This window comes from Sus scrofa, chromosome 1, assembly GCF_000003025.6.
Source record: "Sus scrofa isolate TJ Tabasco breed Duroc chromosome 1, Sscrofa11.1, whole genome shotgun sequence".
Taxonomy (NCBI): domain Eukaryota; kingdom Metazoa; phylum Chordata; class Mammalia; order Artiodactyla; family Suidae; genus Sus; species Sus scrofa.
The window spans coordinates 260679352-260700564 of record NC_010443.5 but is presented as its reverse complement, the minus strand read 5'-3'; the positions used below and the strand labels follow the sequence as shown (position 1 = coordinate 260700564).

At 36.8% G+C, this 21213-nt stretch overlaps 1 protein-coding gene across 1 annotated transcript in view; it reads left to right on the top strand.

Annotated features, from left to right (window-relative positions):
• The window catches only part of MEGF9 (multiple EGF like domains 9), a 94576-nt gene that overhangs the window by 56366 nt on the left and 16997 nt on the right, over positions 1 to 21213 (top strand). Inside the window, exon 3 of the mRNA XM_005660387.3 lies at positions 14102 to 14241. Within this exon, the coding sequence (XP_005660444.1) occupies positions 14102 to 14241 (140 nt within the window). The remainder of the gene's footprint in view (positions 1 to 14101; positions 14242 to 21213) is intronic.

Here is a 21213-nt window from a genome sequence, read left to right as displayed (position 1 = left end):
AAGTTATTAATTTCATTGTTATTAAAATCACTATTATTATTTTTTTCATTTATTAAGTTAATTTTATGGTAAGATATATTCCATGAGTTTCAACAATTTGGGTTTTTCAAGCTTGATTCTGTGTTTATAAATCCAGTAGATTTCCAGGGAATGTTAATAACTAGTATCTGTAAAGTCATTTGCAAATAGTAGTATTCTTCTGTATATTTTTCTCATTTGATTCTAACAATAACCCTGAGAGGTAGGTAGCAATTGTTATCCACCAAATTACAGATGAGGAATAATATTTGAAAGGTTACATGATAAGACCAAGGTTGGATATCTATTAAATACCAGAGTGAAAGAAGGGTCATTTCAAGGTCTTCTGACATTATACCCCACGTTCTTTCTGTTACCCAAAACTCCCATGGCATGCAGTTCTGGGTTAGTATGTGCCCCTGTGCTTGAGGTCAGGAGTTCGTAACCTAAGAAGGGGAAGCACATGAGGTGTAATGGCGAATGTGTGCATCTTTTGTCTGTAGAGGTTCTGACTCTCAATAGAGTCTCAAAGAGATCTGAGATACTATCAAGTTTAAGAAATTTTCTGAATACTATATAGGAAGGACGTGGACATTCTTCTTATATTGCCAAAAGCAGTGATGAAAACATGGCTTATATTATCAGTAGCAGAATCCCTTTGTCTTTTCTGCTAATTCTTAACACATACAACTATAACCATCTCTTTAATTGAATTTTATTTTTCTTGGTCTTGAGTTGATTTTTTAAAGAGTTCTGCTGTTAAATGGAATGCCCAATAAAATAGATATTATAGACATTAGAAAGAAAAATTTTTCCAGGGAAATATAGTTTTAACTTTCTTGACTAAAGTGTTTACCTAAGGAAGCTTCATAACTCAGTAGGAGGATCAAAAGGAAACTAACATCTGATGAATACTTTTAAACCTCTATGTTTGATGTTTTACACATATAACCTCTAACTTCTCGAAACAACTTAGCTACCTTGCTCTTAGAGGTTGAGTTACTTAGCAGTAGGGCATAACTAATTAGTGGCAGAGCTTAGATTTGAGTCCAGGTCTGTCTGACTCCAAGGCTCTTCCCACTGTACGCTAGATTAGAATGCACAAGATTAGACATGGCAGCGTGAGTCTCAGTGTAAGTGCAGGTCTGGGTGTGGGTTAGCATGATTCATCCACTGCACCATGGAGACAGATCTGGGCTACAATGAAAGTAAATATTGCATAGAAGAAGATATTGAAACTTGAAATAATGGGAGTAGCCATAGAGAATCTTTTGAAAGGCGGGGATTAGCACCTTATGAATATCAAAGCTGAGTCCATTTAGACTTGCTGGAGCCTGAAAAGCAGGCATTTGACATGTAGGAGGTCTGAAAACAAGTGTCACTAAGGTGGGAATTGGGGAGGCAGGGCAACTGGGACCAGGAGCCAGGCATTGAGAAACTAGAGACAATACTAATTCAGTCATTGGGTATGTAGGGGACTAAGGTCAAAGAAACCAGTAAGCAAATGGAACTTAATGACAGACAGATCACTGAGGTTAATTGCTATAATACCCTCTCTTTAGGTCAAAATTGATACCAAATAAAGGGTTCAACACTAAGCCTAGAGGCGGAAATTAAGCAGCTTTACCTGTCAGGCTAGTAGTGTTGAAAGAAGAGAGTGCAATAAGAACAATTATATTTTTGCAGTTAATCTATGGTAGTGCCTCTCCAAGTATGGTCCTCAGACCAATATCAGCAGAACCTAGGAATTAGTTAGAAATGCAGATTCTTGAAGCCAACCCTAGACTTATTGAATCAGAAATTCTGGGATAAGGCCCAACAGCACCCACGATATGTGGAAGCATGTCACCAGGGATCAAATCTGGACTGCAGCTGTGACCGACACCACAGCTGTGGCAATGCCAGGTCCTTAATCCACTGAACCACAGTGGGAACTCTCCTGTAGATGATTCTAATGCATGTTTAAATTTGAGCACCACTGGTCTAGTGGACAGTATGTTGTCCCCCAAAACTTAATGTCAACTTACATACCAAAGAAAACCAGAGCTGATAAAGAATAGGCTTGCTTGAGGCATTCTAGCTTCTGTTGTTTATATGAGGATTATTTATATTAAAGAGGCTCTTTTAGCAGGGTCATAATAGAATACTAAGGTTAAGCAAAATAGACTTTTCTTTGAGGGCTAGTTCGTTTGTTTGTTTATTTATTTCTGTCTGCTCTTCTTTGTCCTCCTTTAAAGAACAAACCCAAGGGATCACTGTTTCCCAAGGTTGATTGATCCATCATAGACCAGTCATCAACTGTCTTATTTTGCTCACCTAAAATAAATATCCTATTTCTAAGATTCTAAGAGGTTTATTTAAATGTGATATAAAGTATTAAGATTAAGTACTTGGAAAAATATTATATGGACTAAATTGAAGACAGATAGTATACTCAGAAGACATCCTGAGTTAATGAAGAAAGATACATAGATTTTGGAGCCAGATTACATAACTGTTAAACAAGAAAGTTTGATTATCTGTCATGTGCCAGGCACTGTGTTAAGCCCAGGGAATACAGCAGTGGAAAAAACAAAACAAAACAAAACAGATAAAACCCCTAGCCTTCCATATGCCTTGGGTGTGGCCCTAAAAAGCAAAAAAACAAACAAACAAACAAACAAAAAGTACGGGAGCATGCCATGTAGATCCCCTAGAGAAAGATATTGCTAATAGAGGGAACAGCAAGTACAGGGTTCCTGATGCAGGAACACACTTAGCATATCTGAGGAAAAGCAAGGTGATTGTGGCTGATGTGATGTAAATTTGTAGAAGAGGTTAGGGAAGTACTAGGTAAAGCATAATAAATACACAAATGGATATTCAGAGTACTGTTCTTCAATAATATCTATTTTTTTCTAAAAAGTAATGTGAACATGGAGGAGGAGAGCTATGTAATTAAAACAGTGTGGTATTGGCTCAGGAATAGAAAGTAGATAAATAGAATAAAAAAGAAAACCCAGAAACAACCCATGAGAATAAAGACATTTGACATACGGCATAGGAGTTGCTAAAGCTTATGGATAAAAGGATGGACTTTTCCAGGAATTATGCTAGAGCTTTGGTTATCTAGAAAAGAAAATGAGAATGGACCTCAAACTTCCATCATATGTGAAAATAAAGATCAAGTGGATTAGAAACCTAAATGTGAAAGGCAAAACATAAATCTTTTAGGAAAGCATCTTAATCACCTTAAGGTGGGAAGGATTTTTTCAATGGTAATATTAATGTAATGTCAATACTTGCATAGTTTTTACTATGTGTCAGGCACTGTGCTACATGCTTGGCACATATTAAGTTGATCTTCACAACAGACCGATAAGAGAGGTACTGTTATCTTCTCCATTTTATAAATGAGGAAACTGAGGCACAAAGAGTTTAAATAATTTACTTGTGGTCATATGTCTAGTAAGGGAAAAGCCAAGCTTCAAATCCAGATAGTTGAGCTCCAGAGTTCACATCTGAACACTTCATTAAGCTATGAAACTTATGAAAAGGGTGGAAAGACAAGTCATAAACTGAGAGAAGATAATTGAAGCACATTAAACTGACAAAGGTTTGCTTTTCCAAGAATATGTAAAGAGCATGTACTAATCCATGTCAGAAATACTCGGGCAATAGTTCCTGCTGTAGTGCAGCAGGTCAGTAATCTGGCTTGCATCTGTGGATGTACTAGTTTGATCCCTGGCCCAGCACAGTGGGTTAAGGATCCAGTGAACCTGCAGCTGTGGCATAGGTTGTAGCTCCAGCTTGAATTCAATCCCTGGCCCAGGAACTTCCATATGCCTTGGGTGTGGCCATTAAAAAAAGAGAGAGGGAGTTCCCGTCGTGGCGCAGTGGTTAACGAATCTGACTAGGAACCATGAGGTTGCGGGTTCGGTCCCTGCCCTTGCTCAGTGGGTTGACGATCCGGCGTTGCCGTGAGCTGTGGTGTAGGTTGCAGACACGGCTCGGATCCCGCGTTGCTGTGGCTCTGGCGTAGGCCAGTGGCTGCAGCTCCGATTCGACGCCTAGGGAACCTCCATATGCCATGGGAGCGGCCCAAGAAATAGCAAAAAAACACACACACACAAAAAAAAAAAAAAAAAAAAAAAGGAGAGAGAGAGAGATACTTGGGCAGACTCTTCATAGAATAGGATGCTCAAATGGCTAATCAACATGAAAACATGTTCCATCTCATTAATATTCAGGTGAATGGCATTTAAAATAATGTGATACCACTTCAAGCTGCCAAATTTGCAAAAACTTAAAAAGCTGATGATATCAAGTGTTGGTGAAGATATAGAGCAATGAGACCATTATTTCACTAATAATGGGACTGTAAATTCTTACTAACACTTTGGAAAACAGTTAGGCATTGCTTCATTAAGTTGATAATGCACACACTCTATTACCCAGCAGTTCCATTCCTTGGTAAATACCGTAGAGAAAAGCAGGCTCATGTATACCAGAAGGATTGTATAAGATGGTTCATAGAAGCTTTTGGTGCTCATAATGACAAATGAAAACATCCCAAATGTCTAGAAGAATGAATAAATAAATAGGGTTATATTCATATGATGAAATATAATACAGCAGAGAAAAATGAATGACTACAGCTCTACAGATTTACAGTGATGAATCTCAAAAACCATACTCTATCGAGCAATTAAAAAGTGAATTGAAGAGTACATAATAATTTTTTTCTTAATATAAAGTTTAAGGACAGGCAAAACTATATGTATATTATTTAGTAATACATACAGAGGTATTAAAAAAAAACTCTTAAAAAGCTAAAGAATGATTAAAACATTTGCTTCTGAGGAAGGTGACATAAGGGACTTCAAATGTCTTTGCTAGTGGGTATCAAATTACTGAGTTTATTGTTCTTTATATAGTATTTCTTTAAATTTATCTATTTTTGAATGAATGATATATTTCATAATTTTAAAGTAAAGATTGAAAAACCTTTGTAAGGTTATATCAATAAAGTTGTTATGGGGAAAAAGAGATCTTTGCAAGAAAACTGGCTGGAATAGGGGTATTTGCAAATAGTGCTAGATACAGATAGGAAACTAGAGCTCCTAGTCTTAGAATTATATTGAGACAGATCAGAAGCAATGTCACATTTTTTTTTTTGCAATTATTTTAAAATCTCACTCAACAGATAATGTATTTAAATGATTGGCAATTGAGCCAGGAGAAGGTCAACATAAAAAGGTTCTAGGAGTTTTGCAAATCTATAAAGATAAGCACATTAAATCTTTCTGAATTGCTTTCATTATGTACATAGAGGTAATCTATAGTGTAGGAAAGAGAGAAAAAACAAAACAAAACATCTTACTAGTAAACAGAAGACCCAGGATCTAATTCTGACTACTTTCTGGCTGTGTAACCTCGAAAATTGTGTTGTTCACATTGCTGAATTTCTAACAATTGGGGCTTTTGAGAATATTAATATTCTACCATAAATGGAGCTACTAATATTTGAAAGACACTTAGATATGTAATTTTAGCTCATTTTCACAGTCCTTTGAAATAAGGATTATTATTCTTATTTTTCAGATATGGAAACTTAACTTGTCCTGTAATCAAATAGCAAGAAAGCGGCAAAGCTGAGACTAATGTATGTCACTGTAAAGATTAAATTAAATAATGCATATATAAATATTGCTCTAAGCATTTTATTTATAACCCCAGAGTAGGAACTCAATAAATGTTAATGTGTCTCCTGACTACTCCATCCCCTGCAGGGTTCTGAACTCAAAGGCTTAGGACTGGGATATAAAGGACTTAGTCCTCAGTACTGTCATTATCAACATTTTGAGTTAAACAGGTTTTTGTGTGCTCATCTGGAAACTAAGCTACCACTTACACTGCCATTTCTGTGAGAAAATGAGTTCTAAACGGTACAAGTTAATTTTTCGAACACTGCATGTACACAAATTAAGTAATAATTATCCTTTTACTAAGCAACCTTTTACAGTGGTTACAAAAGAATACAAGTGTTAACATATATGAGAAGCATTTTCTTTTCAAGAAGATGATACTGAGACTTTATGCTTTTTCTCTTTCCAAAATGGCTTTTCAAATGCAGAAATCTCTATCAAATAATGGAGTGATTGTGTGGGTTTAAGAATTCTTATGGCTATGTTTCTTCCATTAAAAAAAAAAAAGTGAGGGAAGGAAGAAATAACTTTCCTAGTTTAAGTTTGCTTTCCCAAGTTGTGGCTCTGGAAATATGACACTTTTATTTTTTTTGCCATTAAGTTTTACTTCTGACTTTTCAAATAAACTTTTAAATTTGATTTTGGTAAGATCAGCTATCACAAAATATTTTTGCACTTAAGCAATACCCTTTTTGAGTATTAAGAATTTCTGTCTGAATACGAATTTCGTCTAAACATATTTTAGACAATTTGCCCTCAAAAAAATAAGGAATGTTTAGCATAATAGCCCAATGTTTTCCACAATAAAGCTATCTTTTTTTCCTTCAGAAAAGAAGCTTTGCTCATTGCATAATGGTCTTTTCCATGATCGTAGAAAGACAGAGGAACACTAAATGCAGATGGTCTTTTGCCAAAATGCCCAATTATTGAGTTTCTTTCATAATGAAAAAGGAGAAACTGTTTTTAACTACCTTTACAAACCATGAGCCAAACATGAAATTAAGAATTGTTGATAACTTTTCATTTTGTTTATTTTCCTGTGTAAAAGCTTTTTCTGGTTAAAAAAACTTTCTCTAGATATCTTTTAGTATTATTTTTACTATAGTGGGAGAGCTTACAAATCAGCAATTTTCTCTTAATTTCAGACTCTGTTTTAACTAGTAGTTTCAGTCTCATTCTAAAGTTTTAGTTATTAAAAGAAGCAGAAGAAGAAAATTGATACATTTAATTATCTTTTTCTGTTTCTTATTCATTCCATGTCAGAATGCCAACATGAAAGCTGTCTGAGGAAGAAGGAAGGAGGAAAAGCAAGGCTTCTGAATAAATTAATTTCCCCTAATTAGAACTATATCTTTGTAGTTACTCAGTGACTGTTTGAGTTAAAATTAATATGATATCTGAAGGTATGTCATGCACATAATGTGTATCTTATAAATCTTAGGGAAAATTTGATAATATTTTTGATAATATAAAACATGCCAAGACAGCAATTTAGAAAAAAGTTAAATCAGTTATCTAGTTGGTACAAAAGCACATCTGGCCATCTGGCTTTGGTCCCACCTAATGTAGGATTTTGTCGGTTCTTTCCCTTTTCAATTTTTATTTTCTTTTTGGTTACACTGAAGGCATGCAGAAGTTCCTGGCCCAGGGATCAAACCCAAGCCACAGCAGTGACAACGCCAGATCCTTAACCACTAGGCCACCAGGGAACTCCTCCCTTCTCAGTTTTAAGATTTTCTTTCCTAAACTGTTTCTACCATGTGTTCATAATGTGCTGTCTTTTCCTACCACATTTTTGCTCCAAACTAGTAATTACCCCATAAATTCTTGCCATTTTTCTAGATTTGTTAACAGAATTTTAGGAGTAAATAATCTTGTCTGTCTTTGCCTACTAAAGACTCTAATCCATTCTCTTTGTAATTCACAGAAAAAAAGTTCAATTGTCATCATCCTTACAGTTCTTTCATTTTTGAGTATTGATTATGTGCCAGACACTGGGCTAAAGTACCTTACATATATGATCTTTAATACGCCCAATAACCCTACAAGGTTTGGTATAATTATCTTCATTTTACAGTGAGAATACTGAGTCTAAGATAGAATAAGTGCTTAGTCCCAGCTAGTTACTAGCAGAGCTGGAATTTGAACCAAGCTCTCTGTCTCAGGCTATGAATTTTCCATAGACCCTGATACCTCCCTTCCTGTGTTCCACCCTTCCTACCCTGGTCAATGTCATTATAAAATAATGGAAATTCTGAAGATTCTCCACCCACTCAAACAAAACAAAAACCTTTAAACAGACATTTTTGTTAGTGCTTGTATGACATAAATATGTACCATATCTTGAGGTGATATACCACTGAATTTCCTTTTCAAAAAATTAATAAGTTTTATGTCAGAAAATATATTCTTTTTTACATTTTATTGATTGATTTTTTTATCTTTTGTCCTTTTTAGGGCCGCACCCTCAGCACATGGAGGTTCCCAGGCCAGGGGTCCAATCAAAGTTACAGCTGCTGGCCTACACCACAGCAACAGCAATGCCCAATACGAGTGGGTCTGAGACCTACACCACAGTTCACAGCAACACCAGATCATTAACCCACTGAGCGAGGCCAGGGATCTAACCCGCAACCTCATGGATGCTAGTCGGATTCGTCTCCCCTGTGCCATGACGGGAGCTCCTTTATTTCTTTATTTATTTTGCTTTTTAGAGCTGCACCCGTGGCATATGGAGGTTCCCAGGCTAGGGGTCAAATCGGAGCTGTAGCTGCCAGCCTTTGCCACAGCAACAGCAACGCGGGATCCGAGCCACGTCTGCGACCTACACTACAGCTCATAGCAAGGCCAGGGATTGAACCCTCAACCTCATGGTTCCTAGTCGGATTCATTTCTGCTGCGCCACAACAGGAACTCCTTTTTTTACATTTTAAAAGAGAATTTTTAACTGTTTAAACCTTGTAACAGTTGCTCACACCTGTGAGTGTGATAAATTCTATAACTAAGCACTGATATCATAAAGAAATTGATAATTTTATTTGGGATAATTTAAGAATAGATAGCATATGCTTAGTTATACTTAGTATGGCTTAGTTCTAGAATGTTTGTGCTTTCTTTATAACTAATTCTTTATACTTCTTTCTAATATTATTCTCCCTTCTTCATTCATTCTTCACTAGCAGCTAACTCAGGCCTATTAAAAGTGATACCAGACGAGCAAATTCCATCTGAAAGTCTTTGTTAGTTGATGTCACTAGTAGAGATTTCTGACTCCTTTGCAAAATCCAGTTCTGTGCCCTCATTCTCCAGTTATGAAGATGTGAGTCTTTGGTTCTTTCCTTTTAAACCTATGGATAAGCATAAGTGGTCTGTTAACAGGCTGGTTTTTTTTTCTTTTTTAATTTCATTTGCATTTATATCATTGACCTTTGCTTCAAAAAGCATTCAACAGTCTTTAACAGAAGGAGACCATGAAAGGGGGTGTTGTAAAGGATTTATTCCATAAAAGAAGTCACACAGGGAAAGCTTTATATTTGCTGAGTGATTTAATTCTTATACATGCAGAAATTGGCCATGGGCCATGAGTAACATGATGGAAAAGCACTACTAGTTGCAGGCTCACAACTAAACTTCTCCACTCTTTTCTGGATTTTTTTTTAAAAGAGAAAAAAGCTCCCCGTTTCTTGTTGTTTTAAAATCTACTCAGAAAAAGTGAAGCAACCGCCTTAGCAGCAGGACTGGTCAACTGCCTTATCAAGATTCAAAATGCCACTTTTTTTTTAAATCAGGAACTAAGGAGCATATTCTCCAGGGAGAAAGATTCCTGCTTACATCAGTTTTCTGAGTGCCCAGAGCAGAATTATGAAGGGAAAGTTCACTTACAGGAATAGCAACTACTTTGGGACCATTGGCTATATTATGGTTATGAGATATTATTAGGTGATTAGATATTCCAAGATAATACCCTTTTCTTGCAGACAGTGGATTAGGCAAACACCGTCATTAAAAGCAGCTGTTTATTCTTCTGTATACTGAATAATCTAATGTCTGTAGAGAAATGAGGAGCAAGCATATTTTGATTAACATTTCTAAAGCCTTGGAAATTGGTTAGTGAAAGATAAGCAATGTCTGAAAAGCACATTATATATCCTTTATAATTTTCTGAGAGAATAGTGAGACTTAAGTTGACTGATTCCTTCTTGGTGAGTCATAAGATATTCCTGAACTTCATATTTGATGAACACAGATTTTCTTTACTTGGTCTTTAAGTACCTTGGGGTTTTCTTGTGCATATATATATATAGATGCATGTGGGGTTTTTTAAATTGTTTTCTTTTTTGCAAAAGTACTTGAGGCATGCTTGATAATGTAAATTCCTGTTGCATTTTTTAAAACAGTAATCATCTTTTATACTGTGATCCATTTAATTAAGCTTTAGCTAAACATCAAAATATTTAGGCTTGTGTCTCTGAGGATCTTGGTCTTTGCCAGGCTTTAGTCTCTTCAAGCAGAAAGTGCTCTCAGCTTTTGTTAAGGAAGACCTGAAATTTATGGGCAGTGAGAAAATACACTGGGGTTTCTTCTGAGTAAGGCAGAAACAGCTTACTGGGGTCAGAACCTAAATAAATGGTGAATTGTGGTGCTTGGAATCTACAGAGTAAGGCTTAATCCCAAGCGGGTATCAAATTATTTGGCAGGCAAATTTCTTGTAGAAATTCAGAGTTAAATTGAGGAAGGGGTAGGTAACATAGTGAGAAAGTCTGGTTTCGTATAAATAAACCTGCCCTCACTAGGTGTGGACAGTAACTTTAACCCTCTGAATTCCCTCGGTAGTAAAATGAGGGTTATGACCTACATCTCGTAGAATTATTTTGAGGATTAGAGAGAGTATATATTTATTGACATAGGCCCTCAATAAATGATAACTTACTGTGTTTTTGTTTTGCTTTGGCTGCATCTGTGGCCTCTAGGCCAGGGATCAAATGCAAGCTACAGCTGAGACCTATGCCATAGCTGTGGAAATGTTGGATCTTAACACACTGTGCTGGGTCAGGGAGGAAACCTGCACTGCTACAGTGACAACTCTGGATCCTTATCCCGCTGTACCATAGTGGGAACTCCTGACTTACTGTTTTCATCATCATCATCATCATCCCTGTTTTCCATTTTATTTATTTATTTTTCTTTCTGGCCATGCCCATGGCATGCAGAAGTTTCTGGGCCAGGAATGGAGCCTGCACCATAGCAGTGACCCAAGCCACAGCAGTGGCAATGCCAGCTCATGGTTCCTAGTCAGATTCTTTAACCACTGAGTCATGACGGGAACTTCTCTTCTCCAGACTGGACAGTGTGGATGCTGAGGGAACTATAGAATGATGCAGGAATGAGATATAGCAATAGTGCCAGTTCTGCATCCCAGGGCTTATCTTATTAGTAAAGATTTTGAAGGACTGGGAACTTACACTGTCCATGGTTCCTTTATCATTTTTTCATTTTTAAAAATGTTACTAAAGCATAGTTGAGTTAATGTTAATTTCTGCTTTACAACAAAGCGATTTCAGTTATGCATATACTCTTATCTATTCATTTTTAGCTTCTTTTCCCATATAGGTTATCACAGAATGTTGGGTAGAGTTCCCTGTGCTATATGGTTGGTCCCTGTTGACATCCATTCCATGTATAATAGTATGCCTATGCCAATCCCAAACTCCCAACTCATCTCTCTCCTCCCACCTTTCCGCTTTGGTAGCTATAAGTTTGTTTTTGAAGTCCATGAGTCTGTTTCTGTTTTGTAAATAAGTTCTTTATTTTAAACTACTCAAGTGCAGAGGATTAAACTGTCACAAATGATTAGTGTTAGTACTATATTAATTAAATGTATATAGTACCCTATGATAAATGGGAGAGAGAAGTAACCTCAACGCCAACTGCTCAAAAATAGTTTTTTCAGATAGAAGGCAAAAGCCTCATTATTTAGCCTAGGGGATGCTGATAAACAGGCACATCTCAAATAATCAAAAAAGTAATTTTTAGGTTTGTATACTACAAGTAGAAATACACATGGCTGAAAGTTGCTTTAACTGCATTCTGCAAAGTTCAACCCAAAGTTCCAATAACTCTCAAATTTAGAACTTCTATTTTTATTACAGAAATAGGAATATGGGAAGTAGTAGGGGATTACTTTAACTGACATGTCTAAGAGCTATGTAAGTATTAACAATCTTAGCTGGGGCTCCTGAACTAAAATTAACAACTCCATAGGGGCTCATTATTAGGAGCTGAATCTCTAAAATAATTATATTGAAATGCAGTGCTACCTTGCATTATCTCCACCCAATAAAACTGGTGCCAGAATTCTATTGAGATGAAGTCTAAAAATTTGATGTCCAGAATGAGCATATAAAGAAGGGTCACGCTGTTGGGGAAAAGGGAAAGTACTTTAGCTGTTCTGAGAATCAGTGCTTACCTCTAAAACTCAGTTTGCGTATTGAGCATTTACTTATAAAGCGCATATTACATGCCTACAACAAACGAGGTGCTATGCTAGATTGTGAGGATGACAGGATGACTAAAATATGGTCCCTAGACTCAGCAAACTTACCAAATATAAAAAGTTATAGTACACTATTCTTGCCTTGTGCTAGGTCTTGAAGGTAACTTTAAAAAAAAAAAACCCTGCATGATATAGCCTTTGTTTCAGGTCTTTAACAATCTAACTGGAGAAACAAGAGTTATATGTATGATAGAATATAGAACAGTCCATAATTAAGAATAAGATGTATGGTATAGAGAATGTGATCATGAAGCCAAAAGATCTCTTGTCAATTGGTCAGGGAAAAGTTTCATGGAAAATAATGAGCCTGAAAGCAGGAAAATTTTTGAGAGGTGAAGGAGAGAAAAGATATTCTAAGAGGGATGACTACAGAAGAAATAGCAAGAGATAAAATTCGACCAAAATTGTTGATATATTGAATTTGAGTGAGTGATTAGAAGAACATGGGGTAGAAAGAGAAGAGTTGAAAATTACAGCAAAGGTTTAAGTTTCCCTGATTGCAGAGAGTAATGTCATTGATATAATGGACATCTAGGAAAAGAAGTTAATTGGAAGAGATGGTAAAAATAAAGTATTTTTCCTACTTTAGGTTTTTAGCCTTCTTTTTGGATTGACAATTAGAATTTTTTATACTGATTTAATTCAGAAACTAATAAGGTCCTATTATATTCATATTTAAGTACCAGAAGTATTATAATTTAGCGTTGACCCAAAGTAGAAAATTATATCAAGTTTCTAGCATCTAAATGGGTATTACTTGACACATTCATTAAGATCCTAGTCTTCATATTCTTCACCCAAAAGCTAGACTGAGTGAAGGCTGGGTGGTGTTTCTTCTCTCTTTCTCTCTCTCTTTTTTTTTTTTTTTTTTTTTTGTCTTTCTGTCTTTTCTAGGGCCGTACCCACAGCATATGGAGGTTCCCAGGCTAGGGGTCTAATTGGAGCTGTAGCCACCAGCCTACACCGCAGCCACAGCAACACCAGATCTGAGCCGCATCTGTGACCTACACCACAGCTCCTGGCAACGCCGGATCCTTAACCCACTGAGCAAGGCCAGGGATCGAACCTGCAACCTCATGGTTCCTAGTCAGATTCTTTAACCACTGAGTCATGACGGGAACTTCTCTTCTCCAGACTGGACAGTGTGGATGCTGAGGGAACTATAGAATGATGCAGGAATGAGATATAGCAATAGTGCCAGTTCTGCATCCCAGGGCTTATCTTATTAGTAAAGATTTTGAAGGACTGGGAACTTACACTGTCCATGGTTCCTTTATCATTTTTTCATTTTTAAAAATGTTACTAAAGCATAGTTGAGTTAATGTTAATTTCTGCTTTACAACAAAGCGATTTCAGTTATGCATATACTCTTATCTATTCATTTTTAGCTTCTTTTCCCATATAGGTTATCACAGAATGTTGGGTAGAGTTCCCTGTGCTATATGGTTGGTCCCTGTTGACATCCATTCCATGTACAATAGTATGCCTATGCCAATCCCAAACTCCCAACTCATCTCTCTCCTCCCACCTTTCCGCTTTGGTAGCTATAAGTTTGTTTTTGAAGTCCATGAGTCTGTTTCTGTTTTGTAAATAAGTTCTTTATTTTAAACTATTCAAGTGCAGAGGATTAAACTGTCACAAATGATTAGTGTTAGTACTATATTAATTAAATGTATATAGTCATGAAGTTGTTTAACTTCCGGTTCAAAATAAAAATTACTCAGTATATATAGTAACTAGAATCTGGTTGAAACTGTTTGTACATGAAGATCATCTATGATGGGATGTTAGGCAATAAAACTTTCAAACTGATTTTGTTCATTGTCTTTGCTTTTATTTGCAGTTCTGGGAAATGTCGCTGCAAAGTGGGTGTCACTGGCTCTTCATGTGATCGATGCCAAGATGGATATTATGACTTTAATAAGAATGGCTGCTTGCCCTGCCAGTGCAATAATCGGTCTGCCAGTTGTGATGCCCTCACAGGTACACACTTTTCTTACCCTTTTATGTAATTAATTCTTTGTTCTTTTCATTTTGAAGTCCTTCACATAGGGGTTGATTCTTCCCAGATAGTTTATAAGGGTCTTTCACTTCTAAGTAGGATGTAATAGACCACAGTAAGCCAAACTCTTAGTACAACAACTTAAAGAAGATACATAAATTACAAAAATCATATCGATTAGAGATTCATGGAAGCAAGCAATTCCAGAAAGGGTAGAACTTTTCCTAAGTAGCTGGTGATCCCCAGCCTTCCCTTTCAAGGGACATATACTGATTCTGGGCACAGACTAGGGAGCAGGCTTAGCCCAAGTAAAGGAATTCTTCTTGAGGAAGGAGATATAAGAAGAGCATTTGGGGCTTGCATGATGATTTGGAAACTAGAGGAGCCCAAAACACAAAGCCAGTTTTCCCATTGGACATTAGTGGACTGAGCAGAAGATGAAAGGCTAGCCCAAAAGACAGAAAGAAATTTCTCAGTCTTGTGGTGCTTAGGAGGCAAAAATCTCTTTAGAAAGAGAGGGCATGTTGCAACATAGGGACAGTGTCCCTCTCTTAAGACATTGTCAGTTTCTGAAGGTGTGTAGAGTGGGACTCAGGCTCACATCACTGAGAAGAAGTACTGACCTGTTGCAGTCTTTCAGGGCTGGGAGACACAGGCCTGCTAGGCTCTAATCAAAAGCTTAGAGGGCCATGACCATGAAATAGTGATGAACCACAGGTGAACTGACTCATGCTAAAATTGCAGTCCATCCTCAACCCATCATGATTTCTGATGAAATCCTCTCATACCTATCTCACAGAGGAAAGGGGAGTCATCTGTGTTTCTTTTATATGTAATCAAAAACATTAGACAGTGTCGAAGTAGGAAAACGTGACCAATAATAAAGAGGAAAACAGCAGAAGCAGACCCATAGGTGACTCAGGTGTTAGAGTTAACATATAATGGCTTTAAAAAATTAATATTTTAAGAAAATAGAGGAAAAACCAGACAAAATAGGTGAAAAGAGGCAAAATTTCAAGAGAAATGGAATCTATAAAAAAAATCAAAAAGACAATCTAGAAATGAAAAATACAATATCTAAAATTAATACCTCCTCGAGACAAGGTTATATACAGTTGTGTACAGTGAAGACAGGGATAGTAGATTCAAATATAGCTCAATTTAAAATACCCAAAGTTGTGTCACATGTGGTCTACAGGTGGTGGGGGCAAACCACTGCAGTTATCTGATTCCAGAGGTTGGCATGGCTCACTGCCACTAGGGGGTCTGTGAACAGGCATCACTTGTGGCCACAATCACCTCAAAAGGAACCACAGAGGAGGGCATTGTAACTGAACACCACCTGTTGTTGCTTTCACTCTCCCGGGAACTCACACACCTTGCCACTGCCATTGCCAAATGCTGTGGGCACCATCTAAATCTCCCTGAGGCTCATGACCACTTCCCAGGGCCCCGCAACTAGGAGTAGCCTGCACCACCTTCCTGCAGGTCTTTGCTATTGTCAAGAGCCCAGCAACCAGGCACTGACTACTATCCCTGCCCATTGCCTCCATATCCCTGGAAACACACTCAGGGGGATAAGAGCCTGCTCACACCAAAGAAAAAGACAGCAAATATCCAAACTCCCAAGCCAAAAATAAATAGTAACCCCCCACAAAATACAAAGGGGAGCTCTTGCATAGAAATAGCCCTCCAAGATTACAGTAGTTGCTTTCCCTAATCTCACAGAAAAAGACAAATATAAGTGAAATGAAGAAGCTCAGGAACCATTCCCAGTTAAAAGAACAGGAGAATTCACCTGAAGCAGCAAACAATGAAACAATCTTCTGTAGATTAATAGATACTGAGTTCAAAAGGGAAATAGTGAAAATACTGAAGGAATTGGGGTGACTATGAAGGAATTAAGAGCAGATATGTAATGCAGATAGCTTTAGAAAGGAACTAAAAAATATGAGGAGCCAAGAAAAATTAGAGAATTCATTTGCAGAGATGAAACTGAGTTAAAGCCACTAAAGAGCAGAATGAATAATGCAGAGAAACACATTAGTGACTTGGAAGATAGAATAATGGAAATCACCCATTCAGAGCAACAGACAGAAAACCAAATGAAAAATCATGAAAGCAATATAAGAGATCTATGGGATGATAGAAAGTGGGCCAATCTATGCATAAGAGGAATTTCAGAAGGAGAACAAAAAGAAAAGGGGATTGAAAATATATTTGAAGAAATTATGTCTGAAAACCTTCCAAATCTAAAGGAAACAGATATCAAGATATGGAAAGCACAGAGGGCCCCAAACAAGTTGAACCCCAACAGTCCCACACCAAGACATGTTACAATAAAAGCGGCAAAAGTTAAAGATAGGAGGATTCTAAAGGCAGCAAGAGAAACATAAAGCGTTAATTATAAGGGAACCCCCATAAGGCTATCAGCTGATTTCTCTACAGAAAAAGAGAGTAGCAGAGTTCCCGTCGTGGCGTAGTGGTTAACGAATCCGACTAGGAACCATGAGGTTGCAGGTTCGGTCCCTGCCCTTGCTCAGTGGGTTAACGATCCGGCATTGCCGTGAGCTGTGGTGTAGGTTGCAGACGCGGCTCGGATCCCGCATTGCTGTGGCTTTGGCGTAGGCCAATGGCTACAGCTCCGATTGGACCCCTAGCCTGGGAACCTCCATATGCCGCGGGAGCGGCCCAAAGAAATAATAAAAAGACAACAACAACAACAAAAAAAAGAGAGTAGCAAGATATATTCAAAGTTCTAAAAGGGAAAAATTTTCAGCCTAGAATACTCTACCCTGCAAGAATATCATTTAAAATAGAAGGAGAAATAAAGAATTTCTCCAGCAAACAAAAGCTAAGAGTACAGCAATACTAAACCCATTCTGAAAGAAATACTGAAAGGGATTATCTAAATGAAAAAAAAAAGTAAGAAATAGGATGGGAGAAATCACAATTGGAAAGCAATCAGTTAAACAAGCCAGTGTACAGATCTAAAAGGAAAAAAAAAAAAAACCTACTGTAAAAGTGACAATAAACACAAGAAACAGCAAAGAACAAACATGAAGATGTTAAAAAAGGACTTCAAAAGCATAGAATATGCGGAATGAAAATAAGAAAATCTAGACTCTTTTTTTTTATAATGTGTTTGTGCCTATATGACTATTAGGCTAAAGCAAACAGATATAGGAAGGGGTTAACGTACTTAAAAAACAGGCCAATGCAAATCAAAACTAAACACTACATTTACAAAAGCTAAAAAGAAAAGTACAGAAGCATAAAGTAAAAAGAAATCATCCAATCAAAAAAAGGAACAAAGAGAAACATAGAATCAACTGGGAAACAAGGTTTAAAATGGCAGTAAATACATATTTATCAAGAATTACCTTAACTGTCCATGGACTGAATGCTCCAGTCAAAAGACAGAGTGGCAGATTGGATGAAAAAGCAAGAGCCTACAATCTGCTGTCTACAAGAGACTCACCTTAGGGCAAAGGACACATGTATATTGAAAGTGAGGGGATAGGAAAAGATATTTCATGCCAATGGACAAGACAGGAAAACAGGAGTTGAAATACTCATTTCAGACAAAATAGACTTTAAAATGAAGACCATGAAGAAAGACGAAGAAGGACTATTTAATGATAAAGGATCCATTCAAGAAGAGTCATCAATATATATGCGCCTAATATAGGAGCACCTAGATACATACAACAAATACTAACAGACATAAAAGGAGAAATTGATGGGAATACAGTAATAGGAGACTTTAACACCCCACTCACATCAATGGACAGATCCTCTAGACAGAAAATCAATAAAGCAACAGAAATCCTAAATGGCACAATAGAAAATATAGACATTTTTCAGGACATTACATCCAAAAAAATCAGAATATACATTCTTTTCAAGTGCTCATGGAACATTCTCAAGGATTGACCACATACTGGGTATAGACTAACCTCAACAAATTTAAGAAGTTATTTCAAGTATCTTCTCTCACCACAGTGGCATGAAACTAGAAATCAACCACAGGAAATGAGAAAAAAGTGACTACATGGAGACTAAACAACATCTACTAAAAAACCAGTGGGTCAATGAGGAAATCAAAAAGGAAATTAAAAAATACCTCCAGACAAATGATAATGTAGATACAACCATTCAAAATCTATGGGATGCCACAAAAGCAGTGTTCAGAGGGAAATTCATAGCAACATAGGCCTTCCTCAAAAAAAGAGAAAAATCTCAAATAGACAACCTAACCCACCACCTAAATGAATTAGAAAAAGAACAAACAAAACCTAAAGTCAGCAGAAGAGAGGAAATCATAAAGATCAGAGAGGAAATCAATAAAATAGAGATTCAAAAAACAATAGAAAAAATGAATAAAACCAAGAGCTTGTTCTTTGCAAGGGTAAACAAAATTGACAAACCTCTAGCCAGGCTCACCAAGAAGAGGGGAGAAAAAACCCAAATAAGAAATGAAAAAGGAGAAATCTCAATAGACATTGTAGAAATACCAAAAAAAAAAAAAAAAAAAAAGGAAGTGAATACTATGAACAATTATATGCCAACAAATTTGACAACTTAGAAAAAATGGTCAACTTTCTAGAGACCTACAGCCCATCAAAACTGAATCAAAAAGAAATAGATCAACTGAACAGACTGATCACTAGAAATGAAATTGAATATGTAATAAAAAACACTCCCTACAAACAAAAGTCCAGGATCAGATGGCTTCACAGGCAAATTCTACTAAACATACAAAGAGGAACTTAAACCCATCCTTCTTACATTTTTCCAAAAGGTTGAAGAAGAAGGAATACTCCCAAAGACATTCTACAAAGCCACCGTACCCTAATACCAAAACCAGACAAAGATACTACCAAAAAAGAAAATTATAGGCCAATATCTTTGATGAATATGGATGCAAAAATTCTCAACAAAATTTTAGCCAACTGAATCCAGCAACATATAAAAAACATCATACCCCACAACCAAGTGGGATTCATCCCAGGTTCACAAGGATGATTCAGCATATGCAAATCAATCAACATCATATACCACATTAACAAAAGAAAAGTAAAAAACCACATGATCATCTCAATAGATGCAGAAAAAGCATTTGACGAAGTCCAACATCCATTCATGATAAAAACTCTTACCAAGAGTTCCCGTCGTGGCACAGTGGTTAACAAATCCGACTAGGAACCGTGAGGTTGCGGGTTTGGTCCCTGCCCCTGCTCAGTGGGTTAACGATCCGGCGTTGCTATGAGCTGTGGTGTAGGTCGCAGACGCAGCTCGGATCCCGCGTTGCTGTGGCTCTGGCGTAGGCTGGTGGCTACAGCTCCAATTCGACCCCTGGCCTGGGAACCTCCATATGCCATGGGAGCGGCCCAAGAAACAGCAAAAAAAACAAAAAACAAAAAAAAACCTCTTACCAAAATGACTGTAGAGGGAACATACCTTAATATAATAAAAGCCATTTATGACAGACCCACAGCAAATATAATACTCAGTGGAGAAGAGCTAAAAGCCTTCCCGGTAAAATCTGGAACAAGACAAGGATGCCCACTCTCACCAGTTTCATTCAACATAGTATTGGAAATCCTAGCCACAGCAACTAGACCAACAAAAGAAATAGAAAGTATCCAAACTGGAAGAGAAGAGGTAATTATATGCCAACAAATTTGCACTGTATGCAGATGATGTAATACCATATATAGAAAACCCTAAGGACGCCATACAGAAACTACTTGAATTGATCAACGAATTCAGCAAAGTAGTAGGATACAAGATTAACATTTAGAAATCAGTTGCATTTCTGTATACTAAAATGAAATATTAGAAAAGGATTATAAAAATACCTTTTATTTATTTTTTATAATAATTTTTATTTTTTCCATTATAGTTTGTTTACAGTGTTCTGTCAATTTCTACTGTACAGCAAAGTGACCCAGTCTCACACACACACACACACACACATATATATATATATATATATATATATTCTTTTTCTCATGTTATCCTCCATCATGTTCCATCATCAGTGACTAGACTTAGTTCCCTGTGCTATACAGCAGGATCTCATTGCTTATCCACTCCAAATGCAATAGTTTGCATCTATTAATCCCAGACTCCCACTCCATCCCTTGGCAACCATAAGTCTATTCTTCAAGTCCATGAGTTTATTTTCTGTAGCAAGGTTCATTTGTGCCATATATTAGATTCCATATATAAGTGATATCATATGGTATTTGTCTTTCTCTTTCTGACTTACTTCACTTAGTATGAGAATCTCTAGTTCCATCCATGTTGCTTCAAATGGCATCGTTTTGTTCTTTTTTATGGCTGAGTAGTATTCCATTACATATATATACCACATCTATTTATAGAAAACCCTAAGGACTCCGCACAAAAACTACTCGGAACTGATCAATGAATTCAGCAAAGTAGCAGGATATAAGATTAATATTCAGAAATCGCTTGCATTTCTGTATACTAACAATGAAATATTAGAAAAGGATTATAAAAATACAATACCCTTTAAAATCATACCCCCAAAAATTAAATATATAGGAATAAATTTGACCAAGGAAGTGAAAGACGTATATGCTGAGAACTATAACACATTAATCAAGGAAATTAAAGAGGATTCAATGAAATGGAAAGATATTCCATGCCCCTGGGTTGGAAGAATTAATATCATAAAAATGGGCATACTACCCAAAGCAATCAATGCATCCCCTATCAAATTACCCAAGACATTTTTCACAGAACTAGAAAAAACAATCCGAAAATTTATATGGAACCATAAAAGACCCAGGATTGCCAAAGCAATCCTGAGGAACAAAAACTGAGCAGGAGACATAACTCTCCCAGACGTCAGGCAATATTGCAAAGGTACAGTAATCAAGACAGTGTAGTATTGGTACCAAAACAGACATACAGATGAA